This window comes from Empidonax traillii, unplaced genomic scaffold (assembly GCF_003031625.1).
Source record: "Empidonax traillii isolate 1590-97213 ecotype Southwest subspecies unplaced genomic scaffold, ASM303162v1 scaffold455:size476776, whole genome shotgun sequence".
NCBI classification, from domain to species: domain Eukaryota; kingdom Metazoa; phylum Chordata; class Aves; order Passeriformes; family Tyrannidae; genus Empidonax; species Empidonax traillii.
Window position 1 is genome coordinate 45,513 of NW_020955648.1, and position 11,327 is coordinate 56,839.

The window sequence follows — 11,327 nt, forward strand, 5'->3', positions numbered from 1 at the left end:
CGGATTGGGATCGGGATTGGGATCGCGACTGGGACCGGGGCACAGCCTTGTAAGCTGTCGGGGACACGCCACGTCCCGCCATCCCTTCCGGGTGAGGCGGTGCTGCCCGCCCCCTGGCCCTTCCGCTTCCTTTCCGCGGCGGCCGCCGGAGCAGAGGGGCAGGTGAGTGCGGGGCTGCCCCGCATCCGCCGCCATCCGCCCGCCTGCGCCTCTCCGCGGGCCCCGGGCCCTCCGCCCGCCCTCACGGACCCGGCGCTGCGCAGGGCAGCGCTCCGGGCGTGGGGCGGGAGCGCACGGCCCAGCGGGCCCGCGGGGGAGCCCGGGGCGGGCGGAGCGGAGCTGCGGGCCTTGGCGGGGGGAGTGCAGGGCGGCACAGCCCTGAGCGACCGGGGCTGAGCCCTGAGCGGCCGGGGCTGTGACCCGAGCGCGGGGGAGCGGCGGGGTCGTCACCCGGGGGTCTGTGCTAGCGGTGCAGCGTGTGCCGCCTGTGCCGTGTCGGCCTCGCTGGGCCGGGGACGGCGGTGTCCGTGGAGCTTGTGGATGTGTCGGGAAGGGGACGTGGCGCTATCGGCAGGCACTGATGGGAATTGATGTTGTCTGCGGAGGGGGACCGCCGAGGGTGAACGTGCGTTCTGTTGGGGTTGGTTTCCTGAGCGAAGTGGTCGGACATCTCGCTTGTGCAGGGCACCGGCTGTAACAAGTGTTTGGCAGGAGAGGGCAATAGGGGACCGTCTTCCTGTGCTCGGGAGCAGATGCACGGGATCCATGGCCACCAAAACAAACAGCCCATCTCCCGTCGCTGGGTGTCGTCTTCAGAGGCAGAAGATTTATCTGGGCTAGTCCCAGGGATGTGGTTAGGAGAGCAGTAATGTGGAAGAACCCAAGCTGGTACCTAAAAGGTGTGGAGAGTTGGAGCTTGGTGACTTGTGGAGTTGTTTGGCTTGGTATTTTCTTTCCGTGAAGCCACACAAACAAGGGGAAGTGCTTGGCACTGCTGGTTACCTAGGAGAGGGCATCTCTTGTGCTGCTTTGGTGGGGCCTGGGGACAAGTGCAGCAGGAGAGACCCCACTAAACAGCTGTGGGTGGTGACCCATGTGCCAGCGTGCAGCAGAGCTGGGAATCCTGGAGTTTGTAAGAAATGCACCCATACCCCCAAATTGCTACCTCTGTTTTGCCAATGGTAACTCATTTTTCTTGCTTGGTTGGGATAATAGGAATTTCATTAAATCCTTTAGGAATGCTGAGAAACTTAACGTCACTTGTACTTCTCTTTGGTTGTTGTTCAGAAATGGCACCTCGTAAGGGCAAGGAGAAGAAGGAAGAGCAGGTCATCAGCTTGGGACCGCAGGTTGCTGAAGGAGAGAATGTGTTCGGTGTCTGCCACATCTTTGCTTCCTTCAATGACACTTTTGTCCACGTGACCGATCTCTCTGGCAAGTGAGTATTGAACACCCATCACCTGGCTGTGGTACACGGCTCCCTCGGGTGTGAAAACAGAAACTAGGCTTGGCCAGAGGTTCCACCAAAGTCCTGGAGCTTCTGCTGAGCCCGATGGGATGGTGTGTGTACACAAAACAGGTGGCTTGGTGAGTTCCTCTGATCAATGTTGCAGTCAGGGTGGCAGTTTGTTGATCTGGTAACCTTGACAATAACAGGTGCTGTCCATACCTAGAAGCTGGTTTGGGGGGAGGAACAAGGAAAGGCTTTCTCCTGAGTGTCGCCTTTTCCTTCTGTAGGGAAACCATCTGCCGTGTAACCGGTGGGATGAAGGTGAAGGCGGACAGAGATGAGTCCTCTCCCTATGCGGCCATGCTGGCGGCCCAGGACGTCGCCCAGAGGTGCAAAGAGCTGGGCATCACCGCCCTGCACATCAAACTGCGTGCAACTGGGGGGAACAGGTACGTCACAGGGACACTGTGGTGGCTAATGGTGAAGGGTTTGGGCCTGGGACAGGAGGAGGATGGTTTGGGATGGGGAAGGTGGGATTTTAATATTGCTAGTTGTTTGTAAACTATTCAGCTTCCAAGTCGTTTAAGGAGTTGTTGGCTCTGACTCTCTTCCAGGACCAAGACTCCTGGGCCCGGTGCTCAGTCAGCCCTGAGAGCTCTGGCCCGCTCTGGGATGAAGATTGGCCGCATTGGTGAGTGAGGGAGAAAGGGATTAATCAGTGAAAGGAGCTTTGTAGGCATGTGTGCTGCTTTGTCTGATGGTTTAACTTCAGGATGTTCTTCGTGGCCACTCAGGTGGCACAAAAGGAAGGATTTAATTTAAACAGATCCCTAAACTGACGATTCCTCAGGAGGTGCTGAGAGCACAACTCAGAACTCAGGTTTTTATGTACAGGGTACCACTGCTCCTTGGATGTCACAGTGCTTGTCCCAGGGCTGTTCAGTCACCTAAAAATACCTTGTTGGCCTCAGCTTGAGACAGTGACTCACTTATAGTGGAGTTCTCCAGCTGTTGGAGGAGAGTCCTGAACTTTGTGGGGGAGTCACAAGAAGCTGTGGTGGTGGCTGCTGTGCTGAAAATTCAATGAGGCATCTGTTTCTTTGGAAACCCTGTGGCTGCTTGGTTTAAGTGGGACGGAAGATGGGAATTTTTGCTTCCTATATTGCATTAAAAGCCCCGGGTACCCAGCTCGTGGCAAGTTCCCAAATAGCTTCCCTCTGCTGGGAGTTCCTTCTGCCCCTCCTGCACTGCCAAGGTGTAGCCGTGGGGTGTTGGGGTGATGGCTGGGGTTGGTGGCTGTACCCCATTGGTTTCTGGGGGTACCTCTGCAAGGTAACTGTGTTTTGGGTTTTCTTCCCCCTGCAGAGGATGTCACCCCCATCCCCTCCGACAGCACTCGCAGGAAGGGCGGTCGCCGTGGACGTCGTCTGTGAACAGCGTTGCACCTTCTGTTTATTAAAGCTCTCTTAAACCTCTGCTCAGCTGTGTTTTCTTACTGGGGTTTGCTGGGCTTCCGTGTAATTCCATCCACGGATGGCTTGGGCTCTGGAGCTGGGCTTCTGGGTTGGGGGGATGTTAGGGGGGAAACTAGGCTGGCTGATCCAAAGCCATGGTGGGTCTTGGACTTCATAAAGCAAAAGCTGCTTTGATACTTGTGCTTTCAGATTGAGTCATGATCTCTTGGAAGTGTCCTTGCCACAGAAAAAAAAAGCTGGGCTGGGACTGAGAAGCTGCTGCTGGGTTTTCTGCAAAATGCTGCTTAATACATCACTTCCCCTTTCTGTGGAAAAAAATCCTCTGCCTGTGCAGATGTTCCTAAGCCAGCATTTCCCTTGGCACAGCCATAGTGCTTTATTTGTTGTTTTTTATGCAGCCATGGAAAATTCTAGAATAAACTTCCCTTACTGTCCTAAAAGTGCACTGTTTGCCATTCAAATGGCTGTTTTCCTGTACTTAAAGTGTTCTTTGAACTTAGTGTTGACAACCTGCTGGAAACAAAATCAGCAGCAGCTCAGCCAGCATGGAGCTGAACAGAGGAGGGGACAGGACGGGAGTACAGAGTGGGACTCTCTGTGTGTTGGGGGGTGGGTGTGGGTGTGTGACCAACAGCTCCAGTCAGTGTTTTTTTAATAAACTATTGCTGTTCTGTGTGTGTTGCTCCATCCCAGGGGACATCAGCATGGCTGCTTCACGGGGCACCTTTGGGGAGAACTCTGCACACTAACAAATCCAAGGCAGGACCTTTGTGGTGACACAAACTGAGCTCATCTCTGAGTGCAGTTTGAGATGTTTCTACTCAGTTTCTCTCCCCCCTGCTGCTTACCCAGGCCCACCAGGGCCAGCCTGGTCCAGGCCATTTCAGCCCTGCTGGTTTTAAGGGCAGATGTGGAAGTGGGAAGGTGTCTGCTCCCTGTGAAGGTGGATTTGCTCTATTAACCCTTAATCCTTGGAAACTGGAGCCCTGCTGGGTGCGCAGGGATGGCTGAACCACTTGGTGCCCTTAACATGACGTGCCGTGGGCAGGCTGTTCTCTGGGCTTGCTGCACAATTAATGGCAAAAATTGCTTTGATTTCTTGGCAGACCTGACGTCTTGAAATGGCTTCCTGCATCGGTGTGCAATCCCCAGGGGGGAAATGGTGAATGAGGAAGAGAAACTGGAGATCCAGCACAGATTGGCTGCCTGGCAGGTCTCCTTTCTGGAGAAAAAGACCTTCCTGTCAGAGCAGCATGGATGGCTCTCATGGCTCTTGGCAGTCCGTGCCCTGACCCAGGGGGTTTGTCTTGGGTGATTGAGCGAGGAACTGCATCACCTGCAACCCCCCTGTAGCTGGGTGATGTCTCCCGGGCTGCACGGGGGTGGGATGTGTGTGCCTGAGCTGTTGAGGCCATCATCTTAGGGGCAGTGGGAAATGTGTGTCTGTTCCCCAGACCTAAATCTGTGCAGGGTCTGGGGGCTGAGAGCTGTGAGATGAGGCCCAGCTGGTGATGAATGGCTTCCTGTGAATGCACCTGGGTTATTCCAAGTGCCTGCCTCAAATAATTGCTCTGCCGGCCCCGTCCTCAGCAGGTCTGAGCCCAATCCTGAGACCACTCCACTCTCCAGATGGCTTTTTATTTTCCCAAAAAAAGAGAACTAGTTCCCCAGCTTCCTGCAATGGTGCTTGTTGAGTTTTTATGGTCAGCACCAAACACAAAGCCTTGGGGTAACAGGATGATGAGGAGCCAGTGCCAGCCTTGTGCAAGGGGGGAATGCAGAGGGTCAGACAGGATGAAAGCTGCTCTCTGATAGGGTCTGCATCTTCCCTGGAAAATCGATTTACAAACTGGAAACACCAGATGCCACAGCCACGGGCGGAAAGTGTGGGGGGTGTGAAGTACTGAAGAGTTGATGGGGGGTGTCTGTGTGTGTAGTGAGGGCTGGCTTTGTGCTGACCCTGCCCATCTGGGCTGGGGCTCGGGGGCTCAGCCTACCAGGGGCAACAGGGCCCTCTCCCACCCCCAGGTTATCACCCATGTCTGTGGTTTGCAGAGCCGGGCCCAGCTCCATGGGATCGCTGGGGTTTCACTTGCCAAGTTCCTGTTCGGACTCTCTCTGGTTCCCCTTCAGGCTGAGGCTGATCACGGAATGCGCCTGGAGCATGGCCTCGAGGCAGGGGTTGTGGCCCAAATGAGGAGCTGAGTGAGGTCTGGGGCCTCGAGGAAAAACCTGTGTGACTCCCAGAACCCCTGCTGCCCACAAGGAGAGAGACAAGAAATTTATGGAAAGCTTCTATGTTCTATTTCCCTTTTTTTTAGGTTTTTTTTTCCTCCTCCCCCCCCCCCCCTTTTCTTCTCCTTTTCCCCTTTTCTCTCCGTTTTCTCTCCCTTTTTATTTTCTTTTCAAACGCCTCTGATGGTTTCTAGGTACAGCTGGTAGCCTGGGATGAGGCTGATGGACACCCCTCGCCTGGTGCTCTGTGCACCTCTGAGTGCCCAGGGCTTTCCCAGCTGGGTCACAGGAGCCTGTGGATGGGACCAGGCTCCAGGCACGTAAGCCCTTCTACAGTGGGGCTGCAATTTCCCACCTGGGAAGCCGGAGCATTGTCCCTCTATGCCTCCTCCAGGAAGAGCAACTGCCAGGAAACCCTGCCCTGCTCCCTGGAAATGCTCCACGACTATCCCTGCTCTCCAGGCACAGCCAGGGCTGTCAGCATGCCCCTCTGGCCAAGTGGCTCAGGTCTGACCCAGGAGAAGTGGCCGAACCAGCCCCAGCAGGTTTGCCAGGTAACCTGGTGGTGTCTGGTTTTTAGTTCCTCATTCGTAGTTTCACTTTTGGCTGAGCCCTGGGCACGGTGGAGCTGGATCCCAACGCTGGAGCTGGATCCCGATGCTGGAGCCGGCTCGGTGCTGGGCACAGTGTGACCCTGGCTCAGTGTGGGCACTTGGGGGTGTGTTACCCCTGGGGCTGCCCTGATGCCTTGAATAAAATCACCAAACCCCAGCATTATGGTGTGGGTGGCTGCTCTCGCCCATGTAGCATTTCCAGGGCTGTGGGGAGGGTTGGGAACCCCCAGTGCTCCCAAAGCATTTCCACTGGTGCTTTGGGGTTGCTCTTCTTGAGGGGCTGCTCCTCATCTCTTGGTTTTGGGGGCTCAGCCTCTGGAAGCTGCTGCAGGTAAAGCAAGGAGGGCTGGAAAGCCCTTAATCCTTGAATTGGTCCCCCCTCACCTTGAGAAGGGCTGGCCAAGCACCCCCAGCCAGGGGGGGTCTGAAGTGACCTTCAAACCAGGGTTTGAGCCAAAGTGCAGGTCAGTGCAGGTCACTGACCACCAGGTCAGTGGTCAGTGTGCCCACACAGAGGGTTCTGTTTTCAGTCTTGGGTGTGGGGTCTCTCCCCATGGTGTCCCACGCCTGGTAACCCACCTTTGGACCCCACTTCCTTCTTCACACGTCCTTCACCTCCCCCATCCCAACACCACATCCTTTTTCTCACCTCCTGCTCCCCCTTCATGTACCACCTCCTACCCCCCTTCCCCCAGGGGTACCAGAGCCCCCAGACCCATGTCACTGGTGTCACCAGGCTGGGCACTGTGACCTGCCCGTGGCGTGGGGTGGGCAGCGATGCCCCACTGAGCGGCCTCGATCCTCCCCACCGAGCCCAGCATAAACTCTGTACTGGAGACCTGTGGAGCAGAGCTCTGCCTGGCAACAAGTGATGCAAGTGCCAGCAGCCAATAGGATTTTTTGTTTGCTCCCCCCCCCGGGTGTCAGGGCAGGGTGGGGACCGGGGGGGTATTTCCAGGGGCAGAGCTCGGGGTGCTCATTTCCACCGAGGAGCCCACCGGAGCCATGGCGGAGGAGCAGCGGGACCTCATCTCTGACCGCGGCAGCGCCGTGCTCGGCGTTGGGAACACCCAGAGGTGCCACTGATGGGGGGCGAGGGGGTGGGGGGCACGGGGAGGGCGAAGTGGGCACAAGTGGGGACGTGGGGACATGGGGCAGGGGGGCATTCCGTGGGTATGGGACAGAAGGGGACACAGTTGTGCCAAGGGGGTCCAGAGTGATTAGAGGGCAGAAGGTGGGGGGCACAGGGTGGCTATGGGGCACTGTGGAGCCAAGGGGCCTGTGGAAGGGGCCAGAACATGGCTGTGAGGCAGCAAGGGGCACGGGGAGGATGTGGAATGGGTGGGGCACAGGGTGGCTGTGGGACAGGGGGGACATGAAGTGGCTATGGGATGGAGAGGGGAATTGGGTGGCTATGGGATGGGGGACACTGGGTGGCCATGGGGCTGAAGGGGGTCACTGTATCTCTGAGGCGGTTGGGGACAAGGCATGGCGATGGGGAGGACGGGCCCAGCGTGGCTGTGGGGCACAGAGCCATGGCTTGAACCTATGGGGGAGGCAGCACGGCTATGGGACGGGCTGTGGGACAGGCAGGCTGATGACGTGTCTGTGGGGCAGGCTCGGTCCCTGGACCCAACTGGCGACGCAGTGGGGCCGCCATCCCACTGCCACCGCGTGTCCCAACTAGTCCCTATGTCCCAAGCCCCGCGGGGGCAGCCCCCCTGCAAAACTTCCAGCCAATCAGAATCCCGGGAGCTGTGACATCACCAGTCTCCGGGCAGACACCCCCGCAGCGCTGTCCCGTTCGGGACATGTCCCTCGGCCACGCAGTGCCCGCTCCCCATCGGGCAGCGGAGCCAGGGGGCGGCCTCTGGGGCACCGCTGCACCCCGACAGTGCCCCATTCACCCGGCGGGGCAGCATCTGACACAAAATTTTAAAAATTAAGTGCTGTCCGGCATCCCATGGGCTCTGTCCTCTGCCCCAGGAACCTGCGAAGATTCAGGCGGCTTCATCATGCTGCAAAAGGCGATGCCCAGAGTGATTCCGTGCCCCAAAGTCCCCTGGCAGTACCCTGTCCGCACCTAAATGTGCCCACATGCTCCTCGGTACCCCTCCCGTGCCCCCCCCCGCTCCCACCCCCTCAGTGAGTTTCGGTTCCTGGTGTGACCTTCACACTGAGTTTTCGCTTCTGCACGCTGCAATGGGGGAATTTGCATTTGTCTGGCTGCAAACCCCCCTCCCCTGGGAAGGGCGTGTTTGGGGCAGGGAGGGGGTGATGGCAGAGGATCATCTCCTGAGCCCCCTGTCCGTGCCCCGCAGGTCGGTGCTGGGGCGCAGAGCCGCCCTCTCCACGCTCTCCATCCTGGTGGCCCTGCTGATCGCTGGCCAGGCCGTCACCATCTACTTCGTGTACCAGCAGAGCGGGCAGATCAGCAAGCTGACCAAGACCTCCCAGACCCTGCAGCTGGAGGCTCTGCAGAGGAAGCTGCCTGGCAGTCAGTAGCCCTGTGGGCACCACTGTGGTGGTGGTGGGGGGGTGTCCAGGGAGAGGGGACAGGTTCCCCTGTTGGTGTCCCTCATGGTGCTCTTTCCTCGGCAGGTGCCAAGCCAGTGAACAAGATGAAGATGGCCATAGCGAACACCCCCCTGGTCATGAGGGTCCTGCCTGATGCCCCCTTTGCAGACCTTCCAGTAAGAGAGTTCCCCCACTGCTTGGCCCTGCCTGCTGCCCTCAGGGCTTGCTGCCGCGCTCACACTGCTCCTTTGCTTTTTCCCTCAGGCTGCAGCCCCTGCTAGCAACAAAACCGAGGACCAAGTGAAGCACCTGCTGCTGGTAAGGTCCCCTGTACCTCCACCCGCCTGACAGCTGCCCCCCTGCATTGGTCTGGGGTCTCTTGGGGCGCTGGTGGGAGCTCCTGGCTTCCTGCAGCATCTGTCTGGGTGATATCAGCACACACCCATCCCATTTTTCTTTGCCCTGTCTCACCCTGGTCACGCTTGTTGCTTTGCAGCAAGCAGACCCCGGGAAGATGTTCCCTGAGCTGAAGGACAACCTTCTGGACAACCTGAAGAGCCTGAGAAAAACCATGACTCACACAGACTGGAAGGTCAGTGCTTGTTGCCGTCCTACTCTTCCCCATCCAGTAGTTCTCCTGCTTGGGGGAGGGACTGGAATGTCCCCACCTGGAAAAACAAAGGCCTGCTTGAGCCAGGCTTGGGCTGCTCCCACCCCAGGGAAGGGGATGGTGCTTACCACCTTCCTTGGCCAAGCTGGTGCCTGTGGCACAGCTCCCCTGGGGGGAACTCCCCCGATGCCCATTAACATGCTGGTCCCCCTTGTTGCAGTCCTTTGAGTCCTGGATGCACAAGTGGCTGCTGTTTGAGATGGCCAAGAACCCCAAGTCGGAGGAGGACAAGGCAATCCCAGCAACTAAAGGTATTGGGGATGGGGCTGCCGAGCTGGGGAGGGTCAGGGAAGTGTTGGCACGGGGTGTCCCACAGGGAGCCAAGCCCTCCCTGCAGTCATGGACCTGTTCATTCCATGGGGAGCCTCTGCTTGGTGGGCTATAGGACATCAAAGAGCATCTCTGCCCGCTGCATGCAGGGCACTTGGGGTAGCAAAAGGCTGAACAGCTGGAGCACCACCCCAAATCCTCCTACCCTGGCTAGCGCAAGAGCTTGAGAAAGGTCACCAGGCTGGGGCTTGTTCACCTTTAACTGCTTCTGGGTAGAACTCCCTGCTGAGGTTGCTGAGGGGGAGAAGGGCCGGGGGGGCTGACGGAGTCTCCCCTCTGTTTCTGTTGCCCTAGTGCAAACTAAGTGCCAGGCCGAGGCCAATTTTGGGGGTGTCCAGCCAGGCCGGTTCCGCCCCCAGTGCGATGAGAACGGTGACTACCTGCCCAAGCAGTGCCATGTCTCCACCGGCTTCTGCTGGTGCTCCTACAAAAACGGCACCAAGATTGAGGGCACTGCTACTCGGGGAAAGCTGGACTGCTCTGGTAGGTCACCAGGGAGGGGAAGGAGAGGAACGAGCAGTATGCAAGGACTGCTTGGGATTATGGAGGAGGAGAGAGGAGAGGCATCCGTGCTGTAGGGAGCACCCCTGTGGTGCCAGCACGTTAAGACTGGAGGGCACCCTTAAAACCACAGACCCCCCCCCCCCCCCCCCCGCCCAGGTCACTGCAGCTGGAGCCAAGGTGTGCAGTCAGGGTTGTCCATAAGCCCCCCTTGCCCCCAGCCCACAGCTCAGCAGTAGGTGCAACCTCTCCCCCACTGCCCTCAGAGTGTGAGGGGGCAGCCCCGGGGTCCAGCACCCATATCCTGCCCTCCCTTTGCAGGGGCTGCTGCTCCCACCAGTGCCGCTGCCACCCCGGATCCAGAGGAGATGATCTTCTCCGGGGTGGACGTGCTCAAGCTGAATGCGGAAAAACGTGAGTGTCCAAGGGCAGCCCGGGACCAGGAAGGGGAAAGTCCTGGGGGAGCACCAAAGCACCGTCAGGGAGGTTGGAATGGAGACAGGGTTTCTGGGAGGTCCTTGAGCTATCTTGCTGACTGTGTCCTCTTTTTCCCCCACAACAGAGATCTAGAAGATGCCAGCAATTGCCTCCAGCATCCCAGCTCCTGTCTGATTTTTTTTCCCTGTTTCTTTTCTGCTCTTACACTGCTGACCTTTCCCCTGCTGCAGAGCACCAGCCGGGGCTGAGCTGCCACGACTATCAGTGCTAGAGATGAAGTGTCTCCTCAGAGAGTGGGTAAAGCAGGCTGGAAAATGATTTCAACCATATCAGGTCCATAAATCCTGTTCCCTTTGGCTCATCGACATCCCACAGCACCCAGGCAGTGGCAGAGCTCGCTCCTGCTGAAGAATTAATGCTTCCTTACACTAAATGAACATTAAAAGCAGCAAAACAATACCCACCAGCTTCTTAACTGATCCCTGTAGGCTGGAACCCTGTTAGATTAGTGGAGTAGAGGGTTTTTATTGTGGAGTGCTCAGATTTGTAGACAGAGATTCGCCTACAGCCGCAGCAGTGGGTATCCATGGGCAGAGGGGCTTCTAATCTTCCTGAATATATCTGATTGTTCCTTTATAAATGAGCTCAAAAGCTAATTATTTCAAATAAACTTTTGAATAAGAAAGCCTTGTAAGCAACTCTAGCAGGGCTGTGCTTGCAGTTTGCAGCTGTCTTAGGTTAAAAATAAATGCATCTTAACAAAAAAAAGGGATAAAGAAAAATCTCTGCAGACACTTGGACACCTGTGTCCTCACGCAGGACTGTACGTGTTTCTTGCCCCATTGCTGGCCCCTCCCTTGTTTGATTTCCTATGCACCCTGGGGCCCTCCTGGCCCCCATCATGGCCTGGGAGGCTGAAGTTTCCTTTCAGGGAGACACAGTGTGGGCAGGAGAGGAGAGGAGCAGCCCCTGTGCTGGGAGCCATCCCCCTCCTGGAGCCAGAGAGCTCTGCCCTCACCCATGGAGCACAAGGGGACCTGTGCCCTTTTTCCTCACCTCCTAAATCCCAGTCTGTCCCCAGGAAGAAAGCAATCATT

The 11,327-nt window shown here is 57.4% G+C and overlaps 2 protein-coding genes across 5 annotated transcripts; both read left to right on the forward strand.

Moving 5' to 3' along the window:
- RPS14 (ribosomal protein S14) lies at positions 1-2,927 on the forward strand. 2 transcript variants are annotated; one of them, XM_027895286.1, is made up of 5 exons: positions 1-162; positions 1,288-1,438; positions 1,738-1,899; positions 2,065-2,141; positions 2,816-2,927. In XM_027895286.1, the coding sequence occupies exons 2-5, from the start codon at positions 1,290-1,292 to the stop codon at positions 2,881-2,883; spliced, it is 456 nt and encodes a 151-aa protein (XP_027751087.1). In that variant the 5' UTR covers positions 1-162; positions 1,288-1,289; the 3' UTR covers positions 2,884-2,927. The 2 variants fall into 2 exon arrangements, with proteins under 2 accessions (XP_027751087.1, XP_027751086.1); XM_027895285.1 differs by lacking the exon at positions 1-162 and adding an exon at positions 878-899.
- Positions 2,928-5,635: 2,708 nt separating this feature from the next.
- Positions 5,636-10,950, forward strand: CD74 (CD74 molecule). Of its 3 annotated transcripts, none has more exons than XM_027895292.1 (10): positions 5,636-5,714; positions 6,702-6,850; positions 8,096-8,271; positions 8,376-8,467; positions 8,556-8,609; positions 8,788-8,883; positions 9,122-9,212; positions 9,586-9,774; positions 10,114-10,206; positions 10,352-10,950. In XM_027895292.1, the coding sequence occupies exons 1-10, from the start codon at positions 5,643-5,645 to the stop codon at positions 10,360-10,362; spliced, it is 1,023 nt and encodes a 340-aa protein (XP_027751093.1). In that variant the 5' UTR covers positions 5,636-5,642; the 3' UTR covers positions 10,363-10,950. The 3 variants fall into 3 exon arrangements, with proteins under 3 accessions (XP_027751093.1, XP_027751094.1, XP_027751095.1); XM_027895293.1 differs by having other exon boundaries at positions 10,355-10,950; XM_027895294.1 differs by lacking the exon at positions 9,586-9,774.
- The last annotated feature ends 377 nt before the right edge of the window (positions 10,951-11,327 follow it).

Bases quoted from the DNA above. Each gene is read 5' to 3' on its own strand.
- RPS14 (XM_027895286.1), top strand. From the start codon at position 1,290: ATGGCACCTCGTAAGGGCAAGGAGAAGAAGGAAGAGCAGGTCATCAGC. The intron at 1,900-2,064 runs GTACGTCACAGG...ACTCTCTTCCAG, and splicing joins CGTGCAACTGGGGGGAACAG to GACCAAGACTCCTGGGCCCG. The intron at 2,142-2,815 runs GTGAGTGAGGGA...TTCCCCCTGCAG, and splicing joins GATGAAGATTGGCCGCATTG to AGGATGTCACCCCCATCCCC.
- CD74 (XM_027895292.1), top strand. From the start codon at position 5,643: ATGCCCCTCTGGCCAAGTGGCTCAGGTCTGACCCAGGAGAAGTGGCCG. The intron at 8,468-8,555 runs GTAAGAGAGTTC...TTTTTCCCTCAG, and splicing joins CCCCCTTTGCAGACCTTCCA to GCTGCAGCCCCTGCTAGCAA. The intron at 9,775-10,113 runs GTAGGTCACCAG...CTCCCTTTGCAG, and splicing joins GGGAAAGCTGGACTGCTCTG to GGGCTGCTGCTCCCACCAGT.